General features: G+C 55.6%; 1 protein-coding gene across 1 annotated transcript in view; it reads left to right on the top strand.

Annotated features, from left to right (window-relative positions):
• The window catches only part of CPLX1 (complexin 1), a 35,679-nt gene that overhangs the window by 17,877 nt on the left and 4,457 nt on the right, over positions 1-13,345 (top strand). Inside the window, exon 2 of the mRNA XM_007467889.1 lies at positions 10,885-11,060. Within this exon, the coding sequence (XP_007467951.1) occupies positions 10,885-11,060 (176 nt within the window). The remainder of the gene's footprint in view (positions 1-10,884; positions 11,061-13,345) is intronic.

Consider the following 13,345-nt stretch of genomic DNA (forward strand, 5'->3'; position numbering starts at 1 on the left):
CCCAGCCGAGCTTTGGCATCGTTCTCGCGCTGATTTCACAGAAATAACCAGGAGGATTTCCTTCTTTTCCTCCCTTCCAAGAACATTCTAAATATCGTAAGAATTATCTGTTTCTTGACTATTTGAAAGAATGCGTCTGTGAATTCTTAGGCATAGCTCTGAGCTTGTGACATTGTGTAGAAAATCTACCTCACGCAGGTTTTCAAGTGCATGAATAGAGTGTAAAGGTGTTACTCGATCATTCCAACGTCTAACGTCTAATGCTGCTGTTTCTCCCTCATTTTTTCCTGAATTCGCGTGTCTTTGTGCCCTTTTCCGTCCCCTCGACCGGAGCAGGTGCCTGTCCACGTCCGCGGAGTTTGAAGCTCCACCTCTTTAGGGCGGTGCCCTTGCTGTCGGCTGAGCTGGCCCTACCCCCGCCGCCCCCCCCCCCCCCGCCTCTGCCCTCCACTGGGCCTCCTGGGAGAGGCCCTCTGGCCAGAGACCGTCCTTGAGACTTGAGGCCTCCTTGCCCTTCTGGGTGGGAGACGTGCGCCTGTTGGTGGTCCCCAGGGCCCTGGAAAGGAGCCGACGCCCCCCCCAGGCCAGAGCCCAGGTGTGAGGCCCAGGGCCCCAGGGGGTTTGCAGTCTGGCTGCCCCGGAAGATCTCACTAGATCTTGCATCGCATGGTACTCAAGCTCCCAGAAATGCGGCGACTGTAGTTTCACCCGTGTTTTCTAACGCGTAAGAGAAGCTTCACGTCTGTAGGGCTGGGAGGAGGGCTGCTGTTCCCAGTTTCCCTGTTTGTCGTGCTGTCTGCTTTCCTGACGCCATCAGACACTCTGTCTCATTCCTACTTTGAAAACACGTTGAGGTTGTCTCTGCAGCCTGACATGTTTTTTTGAGACTTGGGATTATAAATTGATTTAAATTTTCTCTTTTCTTATTGTGATAAAACGTACATGACAATAAAACTTGCCGTTTTAACTATTTTTACTATTTTAACTATTTTTGGGGGGAGTGGGGCTGCATTGGGCTTCGTTGCTGCGCACGGGCTTTCTCTAGTTGCGGCGAGCAGGGGCGACTCTTGGTTGCCATGCGCGGGCTTCTCATCGTGGTGGCTTCTCTTGTTGCAGAGCACGGGCTCTAGGTGCACAGGCTCGGTAGTTGTGGCGCACGGGCTTAGTTGCTCCGCGGCACGTGGAATCTTCCCAGACCAGGGCTTGAACCCATGTCCCCTGCACCGGCAGGTGGATTCTTAACCACTGCACCACCAGGGAAGTCCCTTAACTATTCTTAAGTGTACAGTTCAGTGGCATTAAGTACATTCACGTTGCTGTGCAGCCATCAACATCCGTTTCCAGAACTTTTCAATCTTCCCAAACTGAGACTCTGTCCTCATGAAGCACTGACTCCCCCACCCCTGGCTCCCACCATCTACTTTCTATCTCTTTGATTTTGCCTACTTTAGGGACCTCACGTAAGTGGAATCGTACAGTATTTGTTCTTTTGTGTCTGGCTTGTTTCATTTAGTATGATATTTTTAAAGTTCACCCGCATTGTAGCATGTGTCAGAATTGCATTCCTTTTAAAGGCTGCATAGTATTCCATTGTATGGATGGACCACATTTTGTTTATCCGTCATCTGTCGGTGGGCATTTGGGTTGTTTCCACCTTTGGGTTATTGTGATGCTGCTGCTGTGAGCACGGGGTACATTCATCTACTTTCAATTCTCTCAATGTTCCTGCTTTCAGTTCTTTTGAGTTTATACCCAAAAGTGGATTTGCTGGATCCTACGGTAATTCTATATTTAATTTTTTGAGGAACCTCCATACTGCTTTCCACGCAGCTGCACCATTTTAAGTTCCCACCAGCAGTGCACAAGCCTCCAGTTTCTCCACATCCTGGCCGACACTTGTTCCCTGGGCAGGTTTTGGTTTGTTTGGGTTTTAAATAATGGCCATCATGATGACTGTGAGGTGAGCCTCTTTGGGGTGTGGACGAACATTTGATTTGCTCTTTGTGAACATTCCATGGGTCTGAAAAAAGCATTGGCTGTGTTTTTTAGGATCCAGGTTTGGCATGAACCTGGTTTGTAACCTGCCAATCTGTTTTCTGTCTTTAGATAATCATAAAAACGTACACAGGGATTTTTTTCTCCTTGTCTGCACTTGGCCCTCGTAGCGTATGGTGGAGCTTCCCACACGCGGCCGCCTGGGACTCCCTGACATGGGGGCATCGTGGCTGCGTGGCCCTGTGCCCTAGAGGTCAGCTCGTCTCCAGCCACTTGCAGGGGCTGCAACCGAAAAGAACAGGCCAAGTCAGCGGCCTCAGCACTGGCTCCTCCAGGGACGGGTGTGGTTCATTGGGATGGATGTAGGGAGGGGCCGGCAGGGTGGGTGGGTGAGTGGATTCTGAATGCGCTTGAGTGTGACTGCGGCCCAACCCACTGGGAGCACACCACCGCCCAGACTCTGGGAGCACCTTCCTGGGCTCCCCAGCAATAGACATGGTCGCATTTAAAACATCTCCAGGGGGCTTCCCTGGTGGCGCAGTGGTTGAGAGTCCGCCTGCCGATGCAGGGGACGCGGGTTCGTGCCCCGGTCCGGGAGGATCCCACATGCCGTGGAGCGGCTGCGCGTGAGCCGTGGCTGTTGTGCCTGCACGTCCAGAGCCTGTGCTCCGCAACGGGAGAGGCCACAACAGTGAGAGGCCCGCGTACCGCTAAAAAAACAAAAAACAAAAACAAACAAACAAACAAAAAAACATCTCCAGGGCTTCCCTGGTGGCACAGTGGTTAGGAATCCGCCTGCCAATTCAGGGGACACGGGTTCAAGCCCTGGTCTGGGAAGATCCCACATGCCACGGAGCAGCTAAGCCCATGCACCACAGCTACTGAGCCTGCGCTCTAGAGCCCGCGGGCCACAACTACTGAGCCCACATGCCACAACTACTGAAGCCCATGCACCTAGAGCCCATGCTCTGCAACAAGAGAAGCCACCGCAATGAGAAGCCCGTGCACCACAACAAAGAGTAGCCCCCGCTTGCTGCAACTAGGGAAAGCCCGCGCACAGCAACGAAGACCCAACACAGCCAAAAATAAATAAATAAAATAAAAATTTTTTTAAATTAAAAAAAAAAAAAACATCTCCAGTCAATGACCTTCTCACTGTTACTCTCCAGGTGTTTCCGGGACCCACAGCAGGGATGCCATTTCCCATCCGTAAGGCACCTGGATCAGATCTCCTCTGACATTTATTCTGCCACGTGAACCCTCACTTTATCTAAACCCCCAAAAAAGAAAAAAGAAAGAATTGTTGGAGTTTCCGTTGGAAGTGTAACCCAGGTTGTGTACAGTCGTGTATTAGCTTTGGAGGAATTGGCATCTTCGTGACACTGAGCCAGCCCGTCAGGAAACTCAAGAGCCTGTGCAAAGCCATCGCGTTTAAGGAGATGATACTTTCTACATGCAGGTGCCATAGGTCTCTTTGTTAAACGTATTCTTATTTTCTACGTTTATAATTATCGTAAATGGACCATTGTTTCCATTTATGTTTCTAGCTTGTTATTGATAGTATGAGGCAAATTTTAAAAATTAATATTTATCTATAAATATTGCACTTAGTCATTCTGCCACATTCCATCATTGGTTCTGGTTGGTTTTCACTGGAGTGTCATGAGTTTTTTAGGTATATGATCATGTCACCGGCAAAAGAGGTGGGTGTGGAGATAGAGAGAATTTGATATCTCCTTTTATAGTATAATACCCCTTAATTTTTCTCCTTATGAAATTCAGTAGACCCTCCAAAACAATTTTTTAAAGGTAATAATGAAGTTCCTAAACTTTCTCTTTTTCTTCTTTAAAATTAAAGGCTATAATTTTTCCTCCAAAAACAGTTTTAGCCATGGATCCTAAGTTTGGACAGAAAGTGCTTATTTTTCTTTGCTTTCTAGAGTTTTTACAATTTCAGTTTTTATTTCCCCTTCAACTTAAGGGTTAATTAGGGACATGTTTCTAAAACTCAAACTTGTAAAGTTATGGGTTTGGTCATCTTTTCATTATTTGTGATTTGACCGGGTGACGACTGGGGAAGATGGCCTGTATAACGTATCTCATTGCTCGGTTGTTAGGGTTTTAGGTCAGTTTGGTTGTGATGTGATTGACGCCGGGTGAGCACTGCCTGGGTAAAGTGCCTTTCCCTGGGTTCTGACTGTTGCACAGCCCCTTGGCAACCCGCAGCCCCCCACCTGCCCTGGGCCCCAGGCAACCCTGACGTGTTTGCGGTCACCATACACGGATTTGCAATTCTGTTTACATGAGTGAAGTCATAGAATTTGTGCCTGGCATTTTACACTCAGCGTAAAGGTTTTGAGATTCCTCCACACTGCCGAGAGCATCAGTGCCCTCGGGTGGACGGACCAGCCTTCGTGTGTCCGTTCACCTCCTGACAGGCGTTGAGGGGCCTCTCTTTGGGGCTCTTACAGATTGGGCTGCACATGCCGTTCCACTGCGTCTCCATTTCTCTGGTTAGGTGCCGAGAACTGGGATTGCAGTGGAGGTGCACGTTTAATTATAGGAAACTGTCAAACTGCCGTCCCAAGCGGCTACACCCCCGCCATCCTGCTGGCCACGGGCAAGGGTCCTGGGTCCCCCCCAGCTTCGTGCCGTGCTTGGTCTTTCTCATCGTAGACACTCGTGTGGGTGCCTGGTGGTCCCGCTTTGTGAGTTCAGTTTGCACCCTAACGACTGAGCGTGTTGATCAGCTTTTTGTAAGAGCAGACGCATCTTTTCAGGTTCTTACTTGCCATCTGTATCTCTTCTCTGGTAAAATGTCTATTCAGAGCTTCTGTTTTTAAAGTCAGGTGGTTTGTGTTGTCCCTGAGTTGTAAGAGGTCATTATGTATTCTGGATATAAGAGTTTATCAGACGTATGGTCTGCAAATATATTCTCACAGCCTTGCCTTTTCTTTTTCTTTTTCTTTTTTAACAGTGTCTTTTGAAGAACAAAAGGTTTTTGTTGATGAAGGCCAATGTATCAGTTTTTCTTTTAAGGCTCATGCCTTTTGTCACCTCTGTAAAGAACCTTTGCCTAGGTCAAGGTCACCAAGATTTTTCTTTTATGCGTTTTTCTTCTAGAAGTTTTAAAATTTTAGCTTTTCCATTAGGTCTATTACTGAGCTTTGTATAAGGTGTGAGGTTAGGGAAGACATGAGCTTCTTTGTGCGTTTGCGTAGGAACATCTCATTGTTTTAGTACCGCTTGTGAAAAGGCTATCCTTTCTTCACTGAATAGTCTTTGCAACTTTGTCAAAAACTCACTTGACCATATATGGGTGGGTCTATTTCTGGACTGTCTATTCCATTCCATGGGTCCACATGTCAATTCTCCTGTCAGTACCATACTGTCTGGATTATAGTAGACCTTGGAAGCAAGCAGGGTAAGTCCTCTAAAGTTGTTCTCCTTTTGCAAAATTGTTTTGTCTATTCTAGGTCTTTTGCCATTTCCATATAAACTTTAGAATGAGCTGGTAAATTTGTTCAAAAAAGCCTATTTTCATTTTGTTTGGGATTGCACTGAATCCATTGCACTGAATCCAGTGTTCGGGAAAACTGATCTTATAGCAGTGCTGAGCCCATGAACATGGTGTATCTCTCTATTCATTTAGGTCATTTCAGATTTCTTTCAACAATTCTATAGTCTTAGGTAAAACAGATTTGCACATCTATTAACAATATAGTCATAGATTTTAATGTTTATGTCAGCATTGCTAATGGAATTGTTTTTATTTTTTATTACTTTTCTTTTTAATAAATTTATTTATTTATTTATTTATTTATTTATTTTTGGCTGTGTTGGGTCTTCGCTGCTGTGTGTGGGCCCCCTCTAGTTGTGGTGAGCGGGGACCACTCGTTGAGGTCTCCTCTCCTGCTGCGAAGCACGGGCTCCAGGCACGTGGGCCTCAGCAGTTGTGGCTCTCAGGCTCCAGAGCGTAGTTGTGGTGCACAGGCCCCGCCACTCCGCGGCTTGCGGGATCCTCCTGGACCAGGGATTGAACCTGCATCCCCTGCATTGGCAGGCGGACTCTCAACCACTGTGCCACCAGGGAAGCCCTGGAATTGTTTTAAAATTTCATTTTCCAGTTGTTAGCTGCTAATATATAACAATCCATTTGTTTGTTGTTTATTAATCTTATGACCTTGCTTGATTCACTTATTTGTTCTAGTTGTGGTTTTATAGATTCCTTCGGCTTTTCTGCACAGATGATATGTTGTTTGTTAACAAAGACAGTTTTACTTCTTCCTTTTCAACCTTCATGCCTTCTCTTTCTTTTCTTGTCTTAGTGCAATGGCCAGACCCTCCAGTACAAGGGGATTGGGAGCATCCTTTGCTCGTTACTGAGTTGAGGAAAGTGTTCAGTATTTCACAGACTATGATGTTAGCTGAAGGGTTTGCTGAGGTTTTGTTTGTGGCCGAGTACATAATACATAGCTGTTAAATGTTTAAAACTCATCATTTGCCAAATATTTGCTGAGCACCTACTATGTGCCAGGCACTGTTGCAGGTGTTGGGAGGACAGCCATGCGCTGGTCAGGGTCCCTGCTCTCAAGGCGCTTACCTTCTGTTGGCAGAGACTGACACAAAGAAGCAAGCAGGCATACAGTGTCACTTCAGGTAATGAGACGGGCTGTGTAGGACCATAAAGCTGGGTGATGGGACGGCGGGTGGTGAGGGCTGTTTTTCTTTGCCCACCTTATTTTGGGGTCATATTCAGATTGATAATCAATAAAAATTGGTGGCGTCACGTGAGGGTCTAGTTTCATGCTTCTCACAAGGAGCTCAATCACCCCAGGGAAATATGGTTCTCTTCTCCAGGGTTCTGAGCCCCTCCTGTCACTGGCCATGTGTCTGAGCCCCTGGGTCTGCAGGCAGTCTGTCCACTCAGTCACTCTGCCTCCCTCCCCTGCAGAACTGCACGCTATGTCCCACGCATGGCGGCCCCTCCTGGCAGGAGGCTCACCTCCTCTGCTCCCTGCCGTGTCTCCTGACCAGGGGCCTTCGCATTTCTTTATGCAACACTCTTCACTTGCCAACTGTCACAGAATTTCCTTTCTAGCTCTTTTTTTTAAAAAAATTAATTTATTTATTTTTGGCTGTGTTGGGTCTTCGTTTCTGTGCGAGGGCTTTCTCCAGTTGCAGCGAGCAAGGGCCACTCCTCATCGTGGTGCGCGGGCCTCTCACTGTTGCGGCCTCTCTTGTTGCGGAGCACAAGCTCCAGACGCGCAGGCTCAGTAGTTGTGGCTCACGGGCCTAGTTGCTCCGCGGCATGTGGGATCCTCCCGGACCAGGGCTCGAACCCGTGTCCCCTGCATTGGCAGGCGGATTCTCAGCCACTGCGCCACCAGGGAAGCCCCCCTTTCTAGCTCTTGAGAGTCTGAGTGCGATTGCACAGATCTGTGACTCAGTTTGTGGAGAACAGACATTACATTACGGAGTCTCCCCATCCATAAGCGTAACAAGTATCTTTCTTTATTTAGGTGTTTTTTAGTTTTTCATTAAATTTCATAATTTTCCCCATAGTTTTAGTTCAAGTTTAAAAAGTATTTTTCTCTTTTAAAAAATTGACTTTTGTCTAAATGCAACATGGTACCCTGGATTGGATCCTGGAACAGAAAAAGGACATTAGTGGAAAAAGTGGTGACATCTGAATACAGCCTGTGGTTTGGTTGACGGCACAGTGTAGGTTATTTTCGCTTTGATGAACGTACCAGGGTCAACACGGGGTGATGCTGGCCACTGGCGTTCAGGAGCCCTTGGACTACCTGCGTGACTCTTCTGTAAACCTACAATTATTTCAAACTGAAGTTTTAGGGATCAGCTTTAATTTACGTACTGTTTAAATAGACGTCGTTTCCATCATGTATGAGGCAGCGTAATCGGATGCAGCCAAGGTGGTGAGTGCTGAGAAGGGTTTTGACCACAGGGGCCACCAGTGCACACAAGGAGCCCCAGGAAAACCTGTCTAGAAAGACCCTGGGTTGGGAGCAAGTAGGAGGAGGCTCGGGAATTCAGCACAAGGAAGAACGGCAGGTGCAAAGGCCCTGAGGTAGGAGCATCGCGGCCCCTCACTCCACGTCGCCCCCCGCCCCCCCACCCCCCGCAGGCCTGCAGAGAAATCTTAGCATCTTAGCATCTCCTACAGAGTCGGGGTGGGTATTACGTCAGGGAGGGAGGAGGACCTGGGGGCCGTGAGGGACGGGGCAGAGCTGCGGCAGGCGGAGGCCAGGGCAGGCCCGGGCCAGCTCCTGTCCACCATCCACAGGCCGGGGTGTGGGCAGACCCCGTCTCCCCCTGTGCGGGCACCCCGCTAACGCTGTTCTAGAAAGCTCTCCCTAGCTGTTGGGTTTCTGCGTAACCCGCACCCTAGCATGGGACCTACTCCAGGGTTAGAGAGGTGCCGCCACCTCATCCTGCACTGAGGTCGTCCCTGGGGCTTTGACTGATTGTCAAGGAGGGCTGGGACCCGCCGCCCCCGCCCCGGCGCCCCCCTCCCCGCTAGTCACCGGCAAGCTGAGGCTCCGAGAAGAGCCAGGGCAGCGGTGGGGTCAGCCCCTGTGCCCACACCTCTACGTGGCCGGCGCGGCCGGCTGCGGGACCCCCGCCTGGGATTCAGGAGGCTTGGGCTGCGGCTCTCGGTCCAGCCTTGGGCACCGTGTGGGGACGGTGCGGGGGCCGCGTGCGGAGGCGGGGTCGGGCGAAGGGCGGGGGCCGCGGGGGAGGGCCCGCAGCGTCGGTGCCGATCTTGGTGCCGGGGCGTCCACACCGCGGTCGAGTGAGCATGGGTGCCCCGCCCTGGCCGTGGAGAGACCATCGGCCTCCAGAGTCCCCTCCGCGTGCTGCGGTAGCTCCCCCCGGGCCCTCTCTGCCTCTGGGGGGGGGGGCGCAGCCCAGCGCTCCAGTGGGGGCAGGGCCAGACCCCTGGTCTGGGGTGGGGCTCCTGGTGTGCAGAGCTCAGCACACAGCGGGTGCTCAGTAAACGCCTGTTGGACCACTAGGCCCAGAGCCCACACAGCACGTTGGAGGAGCAGGTCTGGGGCCCCAGACCACCCAGGCAGGGAGGCCCCTCCAGCCCCCACCCCAGCCTCCACCCACTTTCCCTCTTGGGAGAGAGATGTAGACGAGACTGGTTCACCCACCTCTGCCTTAAGATGCCAGTACTCTCCAGGGGGCAGAAAGAGCTATCAGTCACTCTCACTTTAGCGTGAACGAGCTTGTTCAAGGGGGAGATTTGCGTAGAAGCTGGCCCGCCGGCCAGGGAGGCTGGGAAGGTGGCAGTTGCTCGCGGACTGTGGCTTGGCCCCTGCTTCCCCCACCGCCTGCTGGGGACGGCGGCCCCAGAGGTGGGGAGATGCCGGCCCCTCGTCCAGGGAGCGATGAGACAGTGTATCAGCAGCCCTGCACGTGACCAGTTTCCTTGAGCCACTGGCTTGAAATCTCCTTTGCAGAATTCTGCAGATGTGGGTAGAAACTGACGTGAGGCTCTTGGTTTTCTGTTAGCGTCTGTATCTGCGCCATCGGCCGAGCCCCATCCAGGCGGGCTCCCCATCCCTGCTGCAGTGACTGTGGTGGCAACTACCCTGCGACCCTGTAGTAGTTTCAGCAGCTAGGAAGGCCCACGTGGTGCAGGCGTGGCCCGGCCCACGGACGTCTAGTTTTCAGCCCAGAGCACTCAACCCACCAAATGGTTCCCTCTGCCCACACGGCGGAGGGGTGTCACTCCTGAGGAACCGGCAGATGCATCATTGGTGCAGGTGTCTGCAGGGCAGGGAGTCTCTCCAGGTTCCGTGCCGCACGGACCTGTGCAGCCTCAGAACAGAACAGGAGTCGCTGGAGCACTGAGGACAGCGCAGTGGAGACTCCGAGAGAAGCGGGCAGGACAGAGCCGGGCCCCGAAGCCAGGGCGGGGAAGGGGGCACCCCTGGATATGGGCGTAGAGGGGTGGTGGTGTCAGCAGCCACACACCCACCTCGCGGCTTGTTCCCGAGGCGCGGACTCAGCTAGCCTTGGGCCGCGCTTGGGAGGAACCATCACGGGATGAGAGGACAGAGGCGGGACCTGCAGAGACCGGTGGCTGGAGAGGCGGGGGACAGGACGGCGGTCACAGGGCAGCAACCTGGCCCGGGGTCCGCTCAGGAGCGTGGCTGGTTCCCAGGGGGTGTGCAGGGGTGACGGGGCGCTGGCCTCACGCCTATCGGCCGTGTGTGGGTATGTGCGGGGCGCTTCTGGGGGACTGGCCGCAGGGGCTGGGCGCGCTAACCACTGCTCTCCCCTCCCCATGACGCCCGTGCACCCGGGTGCAGTGGGGCTGGGGCCACCGCGGGCCAGGACCACGCTCTGAGGCAGTAATTACGCATGTCTGTCCCGGGGGCCGAGCCGGAGAGGGCATCCGGGAAGGTGTTTGTTGTCGCCTGTGAGCCAGGAGCTCACGAGAAAAGTGGAGCTGGCGAGGCAGAGAAATTATGGCCTTGGTGCTGCCACATGCAGCTGCCAGCAGTTCTGGGCCAAGGCCGGCCCCCAGCCCTGCCCAGTGACCGAGAGCCCGCCAGACGCCTGGCGCCTGTCCCTGGCGCCTCAGCCCACACAGCCGTGCTCTCAGCCACGCTGCCCCCTTGGGGAGGCTGAGCCTCTGCTGCACTCGGGCCCGGAGAAGACGCGCGCGCGCGCGCGCACACGCACAGCTGCCCTCAGACACCGGCAGACACACACGCTCCACCCCAGGAGCTCACGCGCACGCACCGCCGCGCACGCAGCCGCGGCCCAGAGGCCTGAGGCCGCCGCCCTGCTGGCCGGGAGCGGGGCGGGGAGAGGGCGGGCCCGGCCTGACTGCCGCCCCCCTGCGCCCAGGGGCCACCAAGGACGTGGGCAAGATGCTCGGGGGCGACGAGGAGAAGGACCCTGACGCCGCCAAGAAGGAGGAGGAGCGGCAGGAGGCGCTGCGGCAGGAGGAGGAGGAGCGCAAGGCCAAGTTCGCCAGGATGGAGGCCGCGCGCGAGGCCGTGCGCCAGGGCATCCGCGACAAGGTGCGCGCGCGGGTCGGGGGCGCGGTGCTGCCGCCGGGGCCCCTCGCCCCCCTCCCCTGCAGCTCTAGCGCAGACCCTGGGGTGGTCCGGCGGGAGGGGCACAGGCCGCCAGGGTCCCCGCACCCCAGGGTGCACGCCTGCCACACGGGCTCACCGGGACGGGGCTCACTCTGCGCGGCCCCGAGTCCTCCTGGGCCTGACGGCGGGGACCCGCTCCCGTGCTCCCGGGCTCCTCACGCGGGGTCAACCCTAGCCCAGCTTTTCCTGTTGCCGGCCCCGGGGCTGCCCCAGAGGACCCGGCGGAGGCCCGCCCAGAGCGGGGCGCAGCGCAGTCAGGGGCTGGCCCACAGGCAGGCCCTGGGTGGATGGGTCGTCATGGGTGGGGGAGGCACCTCACCACTCCTGGGTGGGCCTCAGGCAGGGTGTTGGGGGAGCGGGCCTGCGAGCTGTGAGGTCTGGCTGGGGGCTGGCTGCAAGCTGGAGGCCACGACCTTTTCCAGAACCATCTGAGCGACCTTCCCCTGTGCGTGAGGGCAGTGAGAACATCGTTCCAGGTGCGGAAACCAAGGCCCAGAGCAGGGGCGGGTGTATGAGGCTGAGTCGGCAGCTAGGCCACAGGTGGGCTGTGCCCCAGGGGCATGTCAACCGCCCAGCCTCAGTTGCCCATCCAGCGCCTGGGTCAGAAGGGCTGGAGAGGCCGGGAGAGGGCAAGTGTGGGGCAGCAGCTCTGGCCTTGTCCGGGGTGGGCTGGGCTGGGCGCCAGGTGGAGGACAGGAGCCCTCCCTAGGAGCCCAGGGCGTCCCTGAGCCACGTGGCCTCCCAAGGTCCGCACCGTCTCGGGGCTCGCCCGCCACCCTTGGCCCCGCACAGGCCAGGCCCCTCCATCGAAGGTGCTCGATTCCAGTCACTGGGTCTGGGGCCCAGGTGGGGAACTCAGTTTGGGGGATGTTGCTTCGCTTGCTTCTGTCCTGGCCCCTGACCCCGACACCCCTGTCTCTGGGCCCAAGGGAAGTGCTCCCAGACATTGGGCATGAAATCGGTGGGTAGGGGGCCAGGTGGGGGGCGGTGGGGGCCTCCCGAGGGCACCTCCACAGGCCCCAGCCCTAGGGGCACCAGCCAAGGTGCCCGGGCTTCAGGGCGGGACGGCTCAGACCGCAGAGCCCTCCCACCTACTTGGTGTCTCAGCACCTCAGCCTGACGCAGAAGCTGAGGTGGGGGCACAGGCGGGGTGCCTGCAGGTCTCTGAGCCCACAAGGGGTCCCCCACATTGATGGGGGCATGGGGGCCACTCACCCTGATGCTCCCGCACTGGTCACTGGACACGGACACCTTCCCTGGGACCTGCAGAAAGTTCGAGTTGATTTTGCTGGGATGGCAGCTCGTGAGCCCCCCACCCCCAGGACCAGCCCTGCTGCCGTCCTGAGTTGAGGACTCAAGGCTTTTTGAGCTGTTTGCGGAAGAGCCAGAAAGTGCGCACCATGGGTCAGACAGCAGAGACGGCCAGACCCCACTCAGGCTGTGCTGGGGGACATCAGCGTAGCCATCGGGAAATGGAGGACAGGGCTCAGGGGAGTCAGAGGATAGAGAGACAGAGACAGAGATACAGACAGAAACAGAGAGACAGAGAGACAGAGACAGAGTGAGAGCCGCCCAGGCAGAGTGTCTTCTGAGAGGGGAGTAATGGGGGGTAGCCCCGAGGGTGGGGCAGAGACCGAGAGATGGGGGGGGAAGGATGGGGAGGTCCGTCTGTCCACTGTCCATCTGTGTCCGGCCAGCCTGCCAGCCATGGCTCAGCCCCAGGCGACACCTGGTGGGGAATCCTGGGGGGTGAACTTATTTGTCCCGCCCTCGAGCCCCCAAAACAGGCCACAGTGTGTGGCCAGGTCGGAGCCCCCTGGGGGTGTGGCGCTGTGGGCGCGGCTTCCCCAGTCTCCCCCCTCGGGAGCCAGCTGCCCGGTGAGCCCCTGCCCCAAGCCTCGGGAGCTGTCCAGGGGCTCAGTTATGCATGTAGGTTGGGGCCAAGGCTCAGCCAGGGTGTGGGTGGGGGCGGGTGCTGACAGTGCGGGTTTCTGTTCATAACACACTCTGCTCGTTTTGCCTTTAATAGGAAAGGCCCTTCTGTTCCTCCTCTCTCCACACCCGCCAGTGGCCCCCATTTCTCCCAGGGCCCCAGCCCTACGTGTGCGGTGACCTCTCCCCACCCCCAACGGGGCTCCCGCTGCCCCAGGGCCTTTGCATGGCTGACTGCTCCCCTCTGGACCTCCCTGAGGCTCCTCCCCGCCCCC

Source organism: Lipotes vexillifer, unplaced genomic scaffold, assembly GCF_000442215.2.
Source record: "Lipotes vexillifer unplaced genomic scaffold, Lipotes_vexillifer_v1.1 scaffold966, whole genome shotgun sequence".
In the NCBI taxonomy this organism is placed as follows: Eukaryota; Metazoa; Chordata; class Mammalia; order Artiodactyla; family Lipotidae; genus Lipotes; species Lipotes vexillifer.